General features: G+C 42.8%; 1 protein-coding gene across 3 annotated transcripts in view; it reads right to left on the reverse strand.

Moving 5' to 3' along the window:
• Nucleotides 1-11,144, reverse strand: part of dhfr (dihydrofolate reductase) — a 15,877-nt gene extending 4,733 nt beyond the window's left edge. Inside the window, exons 1-5 of one of the 3 annotated variants that reach the window (XM_039013825.1) lie at nt 10,432-10,689; nt 9,946-9,995; nt 5,078-5,183; nt 2,372-2,498; nt 1,075-1,190 (exon numbers count right to left, since the gene is read on the reverse strand). In XM_039013825.1, the coding sequence (XP_038869753.1) occupies nt 1,075-1,190; nt 2,372-2,498; nt 5,078-5,183; nt 9,946-9,995; nt 10,432-10,523 (491 nt within the window). In that variant the 5' untranslated portion in view covers nt 10,524-10,689. The other 2 variants (XM_039013824.1, XM_039013823.1) reach the window with 2 other exon arrangements.
• Between the last annotated feature and the right edge of the window lie 8,134 nt (nt 11,145-19,278).

The raw sequence follows: 19,278 nt of genomic DNA on the forward strand, positions 1-19,278 counted from the left end.
CATGCATGCTCTGTATGTCTGTGTACATGCATGCCCTGTATGTCTGTGTACATGCATGCCCTGTATGTCTGTGTACATGCATGCCCTGTATGTCTGTGTACATGCATGCCCTGTATGTCTGTGTACATGCATGCCCTGTATGTCTGTGTACATGCATGCCCTGTATGTCTGTGTACATGCATGCCCTGTATGTCTGTGTACATGCATGCCCTGTATGTCTGTGTACATGCATGCCCTGTATGTCTGTGTACATGCATGCCCTGTATGTCTGTGTACATGCATGCCCTGTATGTCTGTGTACATGCATGCCCTGTATGTCTGTGTACATGCATGCCCTGTATGTCTGTGTACATGCATGCCCTGTATGTCTGTGTACATGAATGCCCTGTATGTCTGTGTACATGAATGCCCTGTATGTCTGTGTACATGCATGCCCTGTATGTCTGTGTACATGCATGCCCTGTATGTCTGTGTACATGCATGCCCTGTATGTCTGTGTACATGCATGCCCTGTATGTCTGTGTACATGCATGCCCTGTATGTCTGTGTACATGCATGCCTTGTATGTCTGTGTACATGCATGCCCTGTATGTCTGTGTACATGCATGCCCTGTATGTCTGTGTACATGAATGCCCTGTATGTCTGTGTACATGCATGCCCTGTATGTCTGTGTACATGAATGCCCTGTATGTCTGTGTACATGAATGCCCTGTATGTCTGTGTACATGAATGCCCTGTATGTCTGTGTACATGCATGCCCTGTATGTCTGTGTACATGCATGCCCTGTATGTCTGTGTACATGCATGCCCTGTATGTCTGTGTACATGAATGCCCTGTATGTCTGTGTACATGCATGCTCTGTATGTCTGTGTACATGCATGCCCTGTATGTCTGTGTACATGAATGCCCTGTATGTCTGTGTACATGCATGCCCTGTATGTCTGTGTACATGCATGCCCTGTATGTCTGTGTACATGCATGCCCTGTATGTCTGTGTACATGCATGCCCTGTATGTCTGTGTACATGCATGCCCTGTATGTCTGTGTACATGCATGAATGTGCGATACTCACTCTGATAGTAGGCGGTATTTGTCTCGGTTGATTTCAGGCAGGAAGGTGTCACTCTTAAACTGCTGCAGGATCCGTGTCACAAACAACCTCCGGGTCCCCTGACTCTCCATCATCTCCTGGGGAACCAGGAATAAACAACAACAAATAAATACACTGAATGTATACGTTTGGGATTTTAAGACCGAGAACCACATTTGTCAATCATTTCAGAGTAGGAGTACTGATCTAAGATCAGTTTGCCCTTTAGAACATAATGAATCAGATTATTAAGGAGTGGGAGACCTGATCTAAGATCAGTTTGCCCTTTAGAACATAATGAATCAGATTATTAAGGGGGGAGGAGACCTGATCTAAGATCAGTTTGCCCTTTAGAACATAATGAATCAGATTATTAAGGGGTAGGAGACCTGATCTAAGATCAGTTTGCCCTTTAGAACATAATGAATCAGATTATTAAGGGGTAGGAGACCTGATCTAAGATCAGTTTGCCCTTTAGAACATAATGAATCAGATTATTAAGGGGGGGAGGCCTGCTCTAAGATCAGTTTGCCCTTTAGAACATAATGAATCAGATTATTAAGGGGGGAGGAGACCTGATCTAAGATCAGCACTCCAACTCTGAAACTCTTGACAAATAGACCCAAGACGTTATTTTCTACTAAAATGCCCCCATTGTAGATCGACCCGGACAGTTTGTGTGTGTTCATAACAAGGCTGTGGTTAAATGGAAAATAGCCAAGGTCTTAAAGTCCCACATTTAACCTTTAAAGAGTTTAGATCGAGATATGAGATGGAGAGTGTGTTTGTGTGTGTGGAGAAGAGTTTGAGAGCGTGTGCTGTATTGTCAAAAGCATCCTTGAGCGATGAGGTCTCCATGACAACCTACCGACTGCCGAGGGAAAGAAAGGTACGAGGGACGCTCTGTGTGTGTGTATGGAGATTGAAACTTTTCTACTTTCAATTTCTTTCAGATTAGCGGACAAATAGCATCATTGAAAAGTGTCTCAGTGTTTTTGACGGCGGAGAATGCACCAAGGTCGTCAATGATGTTTTGCGTCACAAGTTTCTGAGATAAAATACGTTTAGAACAGTAATGAAGTTCCCGCTCTAGTAAACAGTTTCAAAAACGCCCAATCAAAAGCCATTTCTCTACAAGTCTGTCTTTATGACCACATCCCTCTACACAAGTTCCCATCTGGTGCAAGGCCATGTCTCAGAGACTGTTGACACATTCCAAATGGACCCTATCCAATCCTCCACATGAAGGACCAATGGCTAAGGCCTGTGTATTTCTTACCTCGTACAGAGAGCTGCCCCCGATCACCCAGACCTGGTCGACCCGTTCTGCCATCTCAGCCGTGTCCAGCAGGCGGAGTGCTGAGCAGAAGTCTAACGCCAGGTGGTGAGCCCCAGCTGGAGGCTCTCTGACATTCACACAACACAGGAGTAATGTTAGGACAACACGGTAGTAATGTTAGGACAACACAGTAGTAATGTTAGGACAACACGGTAGTAATGTTAGGACAACACGGTAGTAATGTTAGGACAACACGGTAGTAATGTCAGGACAACACGGTAGTAATGTCAGGGCAACACGGTAGTAATGTCAGGGCAACACGGTAGTAATGTTAGGACAACACGGTAGTAATGTTAGGACAACACGGTAGTAATGTTAGGACAACACGGTAGTAATGTCAGGACAACACGGTAGTAATGTCAGGGCAACACGGTAGTAATGTCAGGGCAACACGGTAGTAATGTCAGGACAACACGGTAGTAATGTCAGGACAACACGGTAGTAATGTCAGGACAACACGGTAGTAATGTCAGGACAACACGGTAGTAATGTTAGGACAACACGGTAGTAATGTTAGGACAACACGGTAGTAATGTTAGGACAACACGGTAGTAATGTTAGGACAACACGGTAGTAATGTTAGGACAACACGGTAGTAATGTTAGGACAACACGGTAGTAATGTTAGGACAACACGGTAGTAATGTTAGGACAACACGGTAGTAATGTCAGGACAACACGGTAGTAATGTCAGGGCAACACGGTAGTAATGTCAGGACAACACGGTAGTAATGTCAGGACAACACGGTAGTAATGTTAGGACAACACGGTAGTAATGTTAGGACAACACGGTAGTAATGTTAGGACAACACGGTAGTAATGTTAGGACAACGCGGTAGTAATGTTAGGGCAACACGGTAGTAATGTCAGGGCAACACGGTAGTAATGTTAGGACAACACGGTAGTAATGTTAGGACAACGCGGTAGTAATGTCAGGGCAACGCGGTAGTAATGTTAGGACAACACAGTAGTAATGTCAGGGCAACACGGTAGTAATGTTAGGACAACACGGTAGTAATGTCAGGACAACACGGTAGTAATGTCAGGGCAACACGGTAGTAATGTCAGGGCAACACGGTAGTAATGTTAGGACAACACGGTAGTAATGTCAGGGCAACACGGTAGTAATGTTAGGACAACACGGTAGTAATGTTAGGACAACACGGTAGTAATGTCAGGGCAACACGGTAGTAATGTCAGGGCAACACGGTAGTAATGTCAGGGCAACACGGTAGTAATGTCAGGACAACACGGTAGTAATGTTAGGACAACAAAGTAGTAATGTTAGGACAACACGGTAGTAATGTCAGGGCAACACGGTAGTAATGTCAGGGCAACACGGTAGTAATGTCAGGACAACACGGTAGTAATGTCAGGGCAACACGGTAGTAATGTCAGGGCAACACGGTAGTAATGTTAGGACAACACGGTAGTAATGTTAGGACAACACGGTAGTAATGTCAGGGCAACACGGTAGTAATGTCAGGACAACACAGTAGTAATGTTAGGACAACACGGTAGTAATGTTAGGACAACACAGTAGTAATGTTAGGACAACACAGTAGTCATGTCAGGACAACACGGTAGTAATGTTAGGACAACACGGTAGTAATGTCAGGACAACACGGTAGTCATGTCAGGACAACACGGTAGTAATGTTAGGACAACACGGTAGTAATGTTAGGACAACACGGTAGTAATGTTAGGACAACACGGTAGTAATGTCAGGACAACACGGTAGTAATGTTAGGACAACACAGTAGTAATGTTAGGACAACACGGTAGTAATGTTAGGACAACACGGTAGTAATGTTAGGACAACACAGTAGTAATGTTAGGACAACACGGTAGTAATGTTAGGACAACACGGTAGTAATGTCAGGACAACACGGTAGTAATGTTAGGACAACACGGTAGTAATGTCAGGACAACACGGTAGTAATGTTAGGACAACACGGTAGTAATGTTAGGACAACACGGTAGTAATGTTAGGACAACACGGTAGTAATGTCAGGACAACACGGTAGTAATGTCAGGACAACACGGTAGTAATGTTAGGACAACACAGTAGTAATGTTAGGACAACACGGTAGTAATGTCAGGGCAACACGGTAGTAATGTCAGGGCAACACGGTAGTAATGTCAGGACAACACGGTAGTAATGTCAGGACAACACGGTAGTAATGTCAGGACAACACGGTAGTAATGTCAGGACAACACGGTAGTAATGTCAGGACAACACGGTAGTAATGTCAGGACAACACGGTAGTAATGTCAGGACAACACGGTAGTAATGTCAGGACAACACGGTAGTAATGTCAGGGCAACACGGTAGTAATGTTAGGACAACACAGTAGTAATGTTAGGACAACACAGTAGTAATGTTAGGACAACACAGTAGTAATGTTAGGACAACATGGTAGTAACAATGTGTTTTGGTTCATAGTATTTCATGGCTTCAGTATTACATTGTCCCTTATGACACTAATAGACACACAGAGGAAGACAACCTTCCCTATATTATCCTCATTTCTCTTGCAGGTACAGATAACACAGGATGGTGAACAACATTGTATAGAAATCAGTAGCTGTTTATTTAACCAATCCCATAGTGCCTGTCATTACGGATGTCCTCCATGCCTCTTACTTAAGTTCTCTGCTGAGAACGATGTTGATCCGGTTCTTGAGTGGCCGGTTCCGCTCTGGAATGGAGAACCATGTCTTCCGCCCCATGATGACAACATTCTGTTTACCTAACCAATCCCAGACAGAGACGATGACAACATTCTGTTAGTTAACCAATCCCAGACAGAGATGATGACAACATTCTGTTTACCTAACCAATCCCAGACAGAGACAATGACAACATTCTGTTTACCTAACCAATCCCAGACAGAGACGATGACAACATTCTGTTAGTTAACCAATCCCAGACAGAGACAATGACAACATTCTGTTTACCTAACCAATCCCAGACAGAGATGATGACAACATTCTGTTTACCTAACCAATCCCAGACAGAGACGATGACAACATTCTGTTTACCTAACGAATCCCAGACAGAGACGATGACAACATTCTGTTTACCTAACGAATCCCAGACAGAGATGACAACATTCTGTTTACCTAACCAATCCCAGACAGAGATGATGACAACATTCTGTTTACCTAACCAATCCCAGACAGAGACGATGACAACATTCTGTTTATTTAACCAATCCCAGACAGAGACGACAACATTCTGTTTACCTAACCAATCCCAGACAGAGATGATGACAACATTCTGTTTACCTAACCAATCCCAGACAGAGACGATGACAACATTCTGTTTATTTAACCAATCCCAGACAGAGATGATGACAACATTCTGTTTACCTAACCAATCCCAGACAGAGACGATGACAACATTCTGTTTATTTAACCAATCCCAGACAGAGACGATGACAACATTCTGTTTACCTAACCAATCCCAGACAGAGATGACAACATTCTGTTTACCTAACCAATCCCAGACAGAGACGATGACAACATTCTGTTTACCTAACCAATCCCAGACAGAGACGATGACAACATTCTGTTTATTTAACCAATCCCAGACAGAGACAATGACAACATTCTGTTTACCTAACCAATCCCAGACAGAGATGATGACAACATTCTGTTTATTTAACCAATCCCAGACAGAGATGATGACAACATTCTGTTTACCTAACCAATCCCAGACAGAGATGATGACAACATTCTGTTTACCTAACCAATCCCAGACAGAGACGATGACAACATTCTGTTTACCTAACCAATCCCAGACAGAGACGATGACAACATTCTGTTTACCTAACGAATCCCAGACAGAGATGATGACAACATTCTGTTTATTTAACCAATCCCAGACAGAGATGACAACATTCTGTTTACCTAACCAATCCCAGACAGAGACGATGACAACATTCTGTTTACCTAACCAATCCCAGACAGAGATGACAACATTCTGTTTACCTAACCAATCCCAGACAGAGATGATGACAACATTCTGTTTATTTAACCAATCCCAGACAGAGATGATGACAACATTCTGTTTACCTAACCAATCCCAGACAGAGATGATGACAACATTCTGTTTACCTAACCAATCCCAGACAGAGATGATGACAACATTCTGTTTATTTAACCAATCCCAGACAGAGATGATGACAACATTCTGTTTATTTAACCAATCCCAGACAGAGACAATGACAACATTCTGTTTACCTAACCAATCCCAGACAGAGACGATGACAACATTCTGTTTATTTAACCAATCCCAGACAGAGATGACAACATTCTGTTTACCTAACCAATCCCAGACAGAGATGATGACAACATTCTGTTTACCTAACCAATCCCAGACAGAGATGACAACATTCTGTTTACCTAACCAATCCCAGACAGAGACGATGACAACATTCTGTTTACCTAACCAATCCCAGACAGAGATGATGACAACATTCTGTTTACCTAACCAATCCCAGACAGAGACGATGACAACATTCTGTTTACCTAACCAATCCCAGACAGAGATGACAACATTCTGTTTATTTAACCAATCCCAGACAGAGACGATGACAACATTCTGTTTATTTAACCAATCCCAGACAGAGACGACAACATTCTGTTTACCTAACCAATCCCAGACAGAGATGATGACAACATTCTGTTTACCTAACCAATCCCAGACAGAGACGATGACAACATTCTGTTTACCTAACCAATCCCAGACAGAGATGACAACATTCTGTTTATTTAACCAATCCCAGACAGAGACGATGACAACATTCTGTTTACCTAACCAATCCCAGACAGAGACGATGACAACATTCTGTTTACCTAACCAATCCCAGACAGAGACGATGACAACATTCTGTTTATTTAACCAATCCCAGACAGAGACGATGACAACATTCTGTTTACCTAACCAATCCCAGACAGAGACGATGACAACATTCTGTTTACCTAACCAATCCCAGACAGAGATGATGACAACATTCTGTTTATTTAACCAATCCCAGACAGAGATGATGACAACATTCTGTTTACCTAACCAATCCCAGACAGAGATGACAACATTCTGTTTATTTAACCAATCTCAGACAGACATGAGTTTCCCCTGGTCAAGAATAGCTCAGGGTCCTACACAGCGCTGAGACATGGCTGAGGCCTGGTGTCTATGGAGGCCATGTCTCAGGGCTAGGCCAGGCCTACAGTCTAGCACAGGACTGTTTGATTCCAGAACTGAAGGGCCAAAACACTTCTTGTTTTCATCCTAGGACTGTTTCAGACCTGGGGAACCAGGTGGGTGAAATTAACTACCAGGTAGAAAGAAAAACCAGCAGTGTTTTGGCACCTCCAGGACTGGAATATAGTGAGGAAAGTCATCCAGAAAAGGACAGGGGAATGACATTTGATGATGACAGGACATGTGATATAGGTGCTCAGCTCATGTGATGAGGGAGGAGTGAGATGTCATATCAAGTTTGCAGACGACACTACAGCGGTAGACTTGATTACCAACAACGATGAGACGGCCTACAGGGAGGAGGTGAGGGCCCTCGGAGTGTGGTGTCAGGAAAATAACCTCACACTCAACGTCAACAAAACAAAGGAGATGATTGTGGACTTCAGGAAACAGCAGAGGGAGCAGCCCCCTATCCACATCGACGGGACAGTAGTGGAGAAGGTGGAAAGTTTTAAGTTCCTCGGTGTACACATCACGGACAAACTGAATTGGTCCACCCACACAGACAGCGTGGTAAAGAAGGCTGAAGAAATTTAGCTTGTCACCAAAAACACTCACAAACTTTTACAGATGCACAATCGAGAGCATCCTGTCGAGCTGTATCACCGCCTGGTACAGCAACTGCTCCGCCCACAACCGTAAGGCTCTCCAGAGGGTAGTGAGGTCTGCACAACGCATCACCGGGGGCAAACTACCTGCCCCCAAGGACACCTACACCACCCGATGTCACAGGAAGGCCATAAAGATCATCAAGGACAACAACCACCCGAGCCACTGCCTGTTCCCCGAGCCACTGCCTGTTCACCCCGCTATCATCCAGAAGGCGAGGTCAGTACAGGTGCATCGAAGCTGGAACCAAGAGACTGAAAAACAGCTTCTATCTCAAGGTTATCAGACTGTTAAACAGCTTCTATCTCAAGGCCATCAGATTGTTAAACAGCCATCACTAACATTGAGAGGCTGCTGCCAACATAATGACTCAAATCTCTAGCCACTTTAACAATAAAAATTGAATGTAATAAATGTATCACTAGTCGCTTTAAACAAAGTCACTTTATATAATGTTTACATACCCTACATTACTCATCTCATATGTATATACTGTACTCTATACCATTTACTGCATCTTGCCGATGCCGTTCAGCCATCGCTCATCCATATATTTATATGTACATATTCTTATTCATTCCTTTACACTTCTGTGTATAAGGTAGTTGGTAGCTTCGCGTTCCTAGATATTACTGCACGGTCGGAACTAGAAGCACAAGCATTTCGCTACACTCGCATTAACATCTGCTAACCATGTGTATATGACCAATAAAATTAGATTTGGTTTATATACTGTAGATGCTTCTGACTTTGGACTCAGTACTGTAAAAGCAGTGAGGGTGTATTCATTTGGACCATGAGTGTTTTTACTTTAATTAAAGAGCAACTCCACCACTTTTGAACCTAATTTTCATTATGATGAGCACAATACCAGTGTCTACATATGTGAAAACAGTGCATTTCTATGTTTTGGAGACAATAAATATAAAGTTACACCGATTACATCATCAAAAACAATAACATTTTAAAACAGTGATTTTCAAACACTGAGATTCGTGGTGATGTGGGGAGAAAGAAAATACTGTCCCTTGGGCTAGAAACTCGTTGCTGGTTTTGAAAACCACAATAAAAAAAAAAAACGTTTAATCCTACCCTGTGATGTCAGAGAGGTATTTTTTTTAGGACCTTTCTTCTTATGTTTTTAACCACCAATCATGGAAACGGTTTGGTGCTGGAGATGATGAATACGAGGTTAAAAAGTGGAGGAATTGCCCTTTAAAATAATATTTGCGAGATGATATTTCGTCTCATGATACTGTGCACACGGTGCTATACTGCCACCTAGTGGTCATTAATAATACCGTTTAATGTTTACAACTGTCACAGTGTTCACAACTGAACCAGCCAATGACTGTATCCGTGTTTGGAGTAAGCTCATGTGATTTACACCGCATTGGTAAAAAAATACAAATAATAATATGTAATAACCTGAACCAGCACTTTACCCCCACCGCACACCCAGCTCTACTGATAAAGCTACTTTATTGAGGAAAAAGTAACTTGTTATACCTTTGATATGTGGTAGTCCCACATAGCTACAGTATCTGAAGATGAATGCACTAACTGTAAGTCACTCTGGATAAGACCATCTGCTAAAATAAATAACATGTCACGTGTTTGGAAACTGACCGTACCTTCCACTGAAGACGTCATTGTCATCTTCTGGAAATACTTAAATTCATTACTGTAAAAGAAGTCAACGTCATTATTGTTTGTGAGACAAGGGGAAAAACAACAGTCCAGCAAGAATGTAGAAAAACTGTGGAGTCAATTTTATGGGTTAACTACAGAAATTATGACTTCAAGTTATATGCCATGATGTTGTTAACTTGAGCCTTGTGCAAAACCCGGGACTTTGGATCCCAACGTTGTCATTCATTGCATCATCAGCAGCTGACTGTTCTGATTTCCTGCTAGATTTCTGTTCCACACATCAATAGACCAATATTTGCCATTTCAACACTGTTGTTAGCTTTCCATTCGTTGCCAGCTAGTTGAAACAGATATGATGTGTATATAGGCTATTGTTGTAGATGGCTTAGCTAGCTGTTGAAACTAAATGAATGAGGCTAACAACGTAGCTAGGTAGCTAAATGGCTAGCTAGGCTAACGTTACTTACTTGAGTCTCTTCGGGTGCCAAGGTAGATTCCCGTTATTTCCAATCCCCATATCAGGACAAACAGCCACAATGCAGTTCAGCACACGAGACATTTTCACTTGACGAAAAAGTGCAATGATTAACAATGATTTTAGCTCAACCAAAATGAAGACATTCAGTACCTACTAGGCAGCCAACTGTGGACTACTGTACAGTTCCCGCCAACAGAGATACATATTTAACCGGATATGATAACGTATGGTGTGGCCAAAGACTGTGTATAACTAAACCCAGATAGACCACAGCCTGTCGTTTTGTCGGAAACAAATGAGCCATAGTGGGCAGAACAAAGCACAGGGTAGCAAGATCCTATTGGCCTGTTCTAGCATATATCTGCATATTTCCGTTAGAGAACGCCTACTCCGTGAAGTGCGCGTGTGCAATAACTAAATTCTTCGTTGCTCTCCTTCTAAACAACGCAATATTTTTACATTTTTGGTAAAGGGTAAAGTCTACAAAACTTACAACACTCTGTTCATAGCAGATTTTAGTTTTGGGAACAAAAAACTGTATTGAGATCAAATGTTTAATCGATGAGAAAACTTACAGAATGTTGGTCAAAAACCATCTCCTTCAATCTTCTCCCATTGCCGGCCAGTGGACTTACTCTCACTACCATTTTTGGTATTGAGTGGAAACGCCAAGCAGATGCGTCACAAATGTTACATCCAGTGAAATATCGGTTTCGTTGTTCTATCTGTGGTGTGGCCCAACTCTTCTTCGAGGCAGTCCTTTGGAGTACAATTCTCAAATATTAGCCACTGCCCTCTATAGGTAATTTTTGGAACATACTATACTGTATATATCAATGTAGATAACAGGGGAAAATCTAAATAGAGAAGAAATGTTGGGCCTAGAAATGCTGGGCCTAGCAAGGCTACTTTTGTAAGGTAGTTTACTCTCTCTCTCTCTCTCTCTCTCTCTCTCTCTCTCTCTCTCTCTCTCTCTCTCTCTCTCTCTCTCTCTCTCTCTCTCTCATTCAATTCAATTTCAATGTAAGGGCTTTATTGGCATGCGAAACATATGTTTACAATTCCAAAGCAAGTGAAGTAGATAATAGACATAAGTGAAATAAACCATAGAAATTGTACCATAACACTGAAAGATAAGATGGGTATGATGGGGTGGGTAGGTTAGGGGGAGGTGAGAGGTGAGGAGAGGGTGAGGGGTGGGGGTGTGTGATGGGAAGAGTGGTGACATTGGCATGGGGGGTCTGTGTAGTCTTTTAAAAGAGTGGGCAGTTTGAGACTGTGACGGGAGACTGCGGTCTGTCTTCAGAGAAGAGGTATCACATGATGATGATTATTATTATTGACATTATCATCATTATTATCATTAGTATCAGTATCCACTCCTTCTCCTCCTCCTCTTCCTCTTCCTTCACTTCCTTAGAATGTGTCCTCTGATCACACATCTGCTTCCCTTCGTTTTTCTCTCTGTTTCTCTGTCTGTTTTTTTCTTTACTTAATTTTTTTAGTATTTACAGTATTAACAAAATACTGTTCAGTAGCCCCCATGGTCACAGTCAGGTTGCAGGATTTTCCTCATAGGTATTGCACATCAGGCCTACTGTAGCCTATAGTTTAAATATGGGGGTTTTATGGATGTCGATGTTGGGGTTTGTTGATGTTATTCATCTGCTCTGAATGATGGATATGAAGGGTGGCAGTAGCCTATAGGCTAGAGAGTTGGCCAGTAACTGCTGGATTTTTGGTTCGCTGTAATCCCAGGACTGACCTGGGTACATCTGGCGGGATTGAGCTGGGACCAGAGGAGGAACACCACTGCTGATAGTGACTTTGGGGGAAAGGACACCTGTTGTTGCTGACCTGCTTCTGCTGTTTTCTAGCTTGTATCATAAGATGTGTACTTGTAGGCTACTGGCGTCCTGTTCAGGGGGTGTACTTGTAGGCTACTGGCGTCCTGTCCAGGGGGTGTACTTGTAGGCTACTGGCGTCCTGTTCAGGGGGTGTACTTGTAGGCTACTGGCGTCCTGTCCAGGGGGTGTACTTGTAGGCTACTGGCGTCCTGTTCAGGGGGTGTACTTGTAGGCTACTGGCGTCCTGTCCAGGGGGTTTACTTGTAGGCTACTGGCGTCCTGTTCAGGGGGTGTACTTGTAGGCTACTGGCGTCCTGTCCAGGGGGTTTACTTGTAGGCTTCTGGCGTCCTGTTCAGGGGGTTTACTTGTAGGCTACTGGCGTCCTGTTCAGGGGGTGTACTTGTAGGCTAGTGGCGTCCTGTTCAGGGGGTGTACTTGAACATCAAGCTGCCTCAGTCACATTACAGAGACAGGAGATGGGCTCCTGCCTCTATGGGCTGGTCTGGCTCAGACAAGACTTACTTTTCCAAGGCTTGATTTACTTACTATGAGAGGATATGTGCTTTGGCCTGTGATAACCCCGTAATCACCCTCAATATAGTATCGTTGCTTGGCCCCTGTTGTCACCCACCTGTTGGAGGAAAGCCTTTTCTCACAGGCATACCCTAACCTACCTTTCATTATGTAATGAGACCATCTCTGAGACCAACCCGGGCTTCATCCCAAATTCCATTTGGGACACAACAAAGATTTCAGTTCAAATCCCTGTTTGCCACGTAGTATAGGGTGTTGCCGTCTTATAGCCAGCATCGTGGACGCTCATTGGCTGAGACGATGCTTGAGAACTGACCATATGTATGTTGCTATCACCTTTAGAGTGGAGGGGGCTGAGGGGAGTGTACAGTATGTTATGTTTAAAGGGGTAGAATGTACAACATTCAGAAGCTACAAGGATGAGGTAAAGGACAGCTAATCCATCTTTCTATCTCTTAGGATCCTTGCCTTGCGCCTTGTATACTCAGACCAGGTGGGGTTTGTACCAGGTGGCCTATCCTCCAACAACATGAGGAGACTTTTTCCATGTTAAGTCAAGGGGCTAGCTCTCTCCAGTATCCAGAAGTAGCAGTATTGCTGGATGCAGAGAAAGCTTTTGATAGAATGGAATGGCCTTATGTGTTTTATACTCTCTCTAAACTGGGCCTGTTATTCTATCATGAACCTATTGCTTCCCTTAAAACGAGTGGCAGACTGTAATATCTGACACTTTCAGCTTTTCCGTTCTACTAGGCAGGGCTGCCCGGCCTCACCATGTATGTTAATTTTGCCACAAGATCCCCTTAACTGTGCTATTAGAGCTAAGGAAGTGGTATCACTTGGAGTGGTCATGACTTCTAAACCAACCTATACGGTGATGATATCTTGCTAACACTGAGTGGTCATGACTTCTAAACCAACCTATACGGTGATGATATTCTTAGTAACACTGAGTGGTCATGACTTCTCAGCCAACCTATACGGTGATGATATCTTGCTAACACTGAGTGGTCATGACTTCTAAACCAACCTATACGGTGATGATATTCTTAGTAACACTGAGTGGTCATGACTTCTCAACCAGCCTATACGGTGATGATATCTTACTAACACTGAGTGGTCATGACTTCTCAACCAGCCTATACGGTGATGATATCTTGCTAACACTGAGTGGTCATGACTTCTAAACCAACCTATACGGTGATGATATCTTACTAACACTGAGTGGTCATGACTTCTAAACCAACCTATACGGTGATGATATCTTACTAACACTGAGTGGTCATGACTTCTAAACCAACCTATACGGTGATGATATCTTACTAACACTGAGTGGTCATGACTTCTAAACCAACCTATACGGTGATGATATCTTGCTAACACTGAGTGGTCATGACTTCTAAACCAACCTATACGGTGATGATATCTTACTAACACTGAGTGGTCATGACTTCTCAGCCAACCTATACGGTGATGATATCTTACTAACACTGAGTGGTCATGACTTCTCAACCAGCCTATACGGTGATGATATCTTGCTAACACTGAGTGGTCATGACTTCTAAACCAACCTATACGGTGATGATATCTTACTAACACTGAGTGGTCATGACTTCTCAACCAGCCTATACGGTGATGATATCTTACTAACACTGAGTGGTCATGACTTCTCAGCCAACCTATACGGTGATGATATCTTACTAACACTGAGTGGTCATGACTTCTCAGCCAACCTATACGGTGATGATATCTTACTAACACTGAGTGGTCATGACTTCTCAGCCAACCTATACGGTGATGATATCTTACTAACACTGAGTGGTCATGACTTCTCAGCCAACCTATACGGTGATGATATCTTACTAACACTGAGTGGTCATGACTTCTCAGCCAACCTATACGGTGATGATATCTTACTAACACTGAGTGGTCATGACTTCTCAGCCAACCTATACGGTGATGATATCTTACTAACACTGAGTGGTCATGACTTCTCAGCCAACCTATACGGTGATGATATCTTACTAACACTGAGTGGTCATGACTTCAAAACCAGCCTATACGGTGATGATATTCTTAGTAACACCTTCAAATCCCAGCTGTTCGATACCAAAGGGTGGACAATTTTCTGGATATAAAATGAATTGGACTAAGAGGGAGGCTATTTCTCTGAACCACCACAGCTTTCAATCCCACCTTGGTACTGCTCCCTTCGTATGGAAACCACAAGCTATGAAATACCCAGGGAGAAATATCAGGTCACCGATCAATAAGATATTTCATGTAAATGGACCAGGGCTCCTAAAAACCATCATGGCTGACATTAAGAGATGGACAGTTCTACCTTTATCATTATGAGGACAGGCAGAGGTGATAGAGATGAACATAAACCCTAGACTATCGTTTCTTATGTCCTCTCTGGCCTTGCTGCTATTCCAGTTTCAACTGTTCTGCCTGCGGTTATGGAACCCCTACCTGTCCCAGACCTGCTGTTTTCAACTCTTAATGATCGGCTATGAAAAGCCAACTGACATTTATTCCTGATTATTATTTGACCATGCTTGTCACTTATGAACATTTTGAACATCTTGGCCATGTTCTGTTATAATCTCCACCCGGCACAGCCAGAAGAGGACTGGCCATCCCTCATAGCCTGGTTCCTCTCTAGGTTTCTTCCTAGGTTTTGGCCTTTCTAGGGAGTTTTTCCTAGCCACCGTGCTTCTACACCTGCATTGCTTGCTGTTTGGGGTTTTAGGCTGGGTTTCTGTACAGCACTTCGAGATATTAGCTGATGTACGAAGGGCTATATAAAATAAACTTGATTTGATTTGACTCTATATCACCTCAGTTCCCTCTGGTTTAAAGATACTGTATACCTAGTTTATTTTCTTGTCTTCCTGTGGAAACATATGAAACCAATATTTAACCATAAACACTGGCCATGTCAAGAAGCATGTGTGGATTAGGTGTTCCTGATGTTGACTTGTATTAATGGTCTTATGATGCCAGATACTCAATGTCATAGGGCTATAAAAAAGGGGGGGATAGTATGAAGCTGGAGTAGATAGAAGAAAGAGCATTGTAACAGAACATACACATTTGATCTCTATATCATCATTATGGTTCCACTGTAAGACTGATCTTCAAGAAAACTGGTAAACCTCGAAGCACACGGGAATCTATACCTCTACCTTTCCTACTCGCGCAGCTGCCAAACTGAGCAGAGACCGCTGCTAAGCAGAGAGAGCACTGAACCGAAATCGCAGTTGCACTTGGCCAAATCAATTCCAGTAATTAATGAAAGAATTAAACATTTACGTCGCCACCCACCGTTAGCAGGTCCACGACCCATACTTTAAGAAACGCTGCCCTAGAGCCTCTACAGTAGACCCTGTATTACTCCTACACCCTAGAGCCTCTATAGTAAACCCTGTACTACTCCTACACCCTAGAGCCTCTTTAGTAAACCCTGTACTACTCCTACACCCTAGAGCCTCAACAGTAGACCCAGTACTACTCCCACACACAGTAGACCCTGTACTACTCCTACACCCTAGACCCTAGATCCCAGTAGACTGTGTACTACTCCTACACCCTAAAACCTACAGTACACCCTGGAGTCCATTAGACCCCTTCCTCTTATCTAAAACAGCATTTACTACTGATAGTCCTATATCCAGCTAGAGTAGAGGCCTCTTGTTATCTACAACAACATCTGGTTCCATATCTCTGTCCTCTTATCTACAACAACATCTGGTTCCATATCTCTGTCCTCTTATCTACAACAACATCTGGTCCCATATCTCTGTCCTCTTATCTACAACAACATCTGGTTCCATATCTCTGTCCTCTTATCTACAACAACGTCTGGTTCCATATCTCTGTCCTCTTATCTACAACAACATCTGGTTCCATATCTCTGTCCTCTTATCTACAACAACATCTGGTTCCATATCTCTGTCCTCTTATCTACAACAACATCTGGTTCCATATCTCTGTCCTCTTATCTACAACAACATCTGGTCCCATATCTCTGTCCTCTTATCTACAACAACGTCTGGTCCCATATCTCTGTCCTCTTATCTACAACAACATCTGGTTCCATATCTCTGTCCTCTTATCTACAACAACATCTGGTTCCATATCTCTGTCCTCTTATCTACAACAACATCTGGTTCCATATCTCTGTCCTCTTATCTACAACAACATCTGGTCCCATATCTCTGTCCTCTTATCTACAACAACATCTGGTTCCATATCTCTGTCCTCTTATCTACAACAACGTCTGGTTCCATATCTCTGTCCTCTTATCTACAACAACATCTGGTTCCATATCTCTGTCCTCTTATCTACAACAACATCTGGTTCCATATCTCTGTCCTCTTATCTACAACAACATCTGGTTCCATATCTCTGTCCTCTTGTTATCTACAACAACATCTGGTTCCATATCTCTGTCCTCTTATCTACAACAACATCTGGTCCCATATCTCTGTCCTCTTATCTACAACAACATCTGGTTCCATATCTCTGTCCTCTTATCTACAACAACATCTGGTTCCATATCTCTGTCCTCTTATCTACAACAACATCTGGTTCCATATCTCTGTCCTCTTGTTATCTACAACAACATCTGGTCCCATATCTCTGTCCTCTTATCTACAACAACATCTGGTTCCATATCTCTGTCCTCTTGTTATCTACAACAACATCTGGTTCCATATCTCTGTCCTCTTATCTACAACAACATCTGGTTCCATATCTCTGTCCTCTTATCTACAACAACATCTGGTTCCATATCTCTGTCCTCTTATCTACAACAATGTCTGGTCCCATATCTCTGTCCTCTTATCTACAACAACATCTGGTTCCATATCTCTGTCCTCTTATCTACAACAACGTCTGGTTCCATATCTCTGTCCTCTTATCTACAACAACGTCTGGTTCCATATCTCTGTCCTCTTATCTACAACAACATCTGGTCCCATATCTCTGTCCTCTTATCTACATAAACATCTGGTTCCATATCTCTGTCCTCTTATCTACAACAACATCTGGTTCCATATCTCTGTCCTCTTATCTACAACAACATCTGGTCCCATATCTCTGTCCTCTTATCTACAACAACATCTGGTTCCATATCTCTGTCCTCTTATCTACAACAACGTCTGGTTCCATATCTCTGTCCTCTTATCTACAACAACGTCTGGTTCCATATCTCTGTCCTCTTATCTACAACAACGTCTGGTTCCATATCTCTGTCCTCTTATCTACAACAACATCTGGTTCCATATCTCTGTCCTCTTATCTACAACAACGTCTGGTTCCATATCTCTGTCCTCTTATCTACAACAACATCTGGTCCCATATCTCTGTCCTCTTGTTATCTACAACAACATCTGGTTCCATATCTCTGTCCTCTTATCTACAACAACATCTGGTCCCATATCTCTGTCCTCTTATCTACAACAACATCTGGTCCCATATCTCTGTCCTCTTGTTATCTACAACAACATCTGGTCCCATATCTCTGTCCTCTTGTTATCTACAACAACATCTGGTCCCATATCTCTGTCCTCTTATCTACAACAACGTCTGGTTCCATATCTCTGTCCTCTTATCTACAACAACATCTGGTTCCATATCTCTGTCCTCTTATCTACAACAACGTCTGGTCCCATATCTCTGTCCTCTTATCTACAACAACATCTGGTTCCATATCTCTGTCCTCTTATCTACAACAACATCTGGTCCCATATCTCTGTCCTCTTATCTACAACAACATCTGGTCCCATATCTCTGTCCTCTTATCTACAACAACATCTGGTTCCATATCTCTGTCCTCTTATCTACAACAACGTCTGGTTCCATATCTCTGTCCTCTTATCTACAACAACATCTGGTTCCATATCTCTGTCCTCTTATCTACAACAACATCTGGTCCCATATCTCTGTCCTCTTATCTACAACAACATCTGGTTCCATATCTCTGTCCTCTTGTTATCTACAACAACGTCTGGTTCCATATCTCTGTCCTCTTATCTACAACAACATCTGGTTCCATATCTCTGTCCTCTTATCTACAACAACATCTGGTCCCATATCTCTGTCCTCTTATCTACAACAACATCTGGTTCCATATCTCTGTCCTCTTATCTACAACAACATCTGGTCCCATATCTCTGTCCTCTTATCTACAACAACATCTGGTTCCATATCTCTGTCCTCTTATCTACAACAACATCTGGTCCCATATCTCTGTCCTCTTATCTACAACAACATCTGGTCCCATATCTCTGTCCTCTTATCTACAACAACGTCTGGTTCCATATCTCTGTCCTCTTGTTATCTACAACAACGTCTGGTTCCATATCTCTGTCCTCTTGTTATCTACAACAACATCTGGTTCCATATCTCTGTCCTCTTATCTACAACAACATCTGGTCCCATATCT

Source organism: Salvelinus namaycush, chromosome 18 (assembly GCF_016432855.1).
Source record: "Salvelinus namaycush isolate Seneca chromosome 18, SaNama_1.0, whole genome shotgun sequence".
In the NCBI taxonomy this organism is placed as follows: Eukaryota; Metazoa; Chordata; class Actinopteri; order Salmoniformes; family Salmonidae; genus Salvelinus; species Salvelinus namaycush.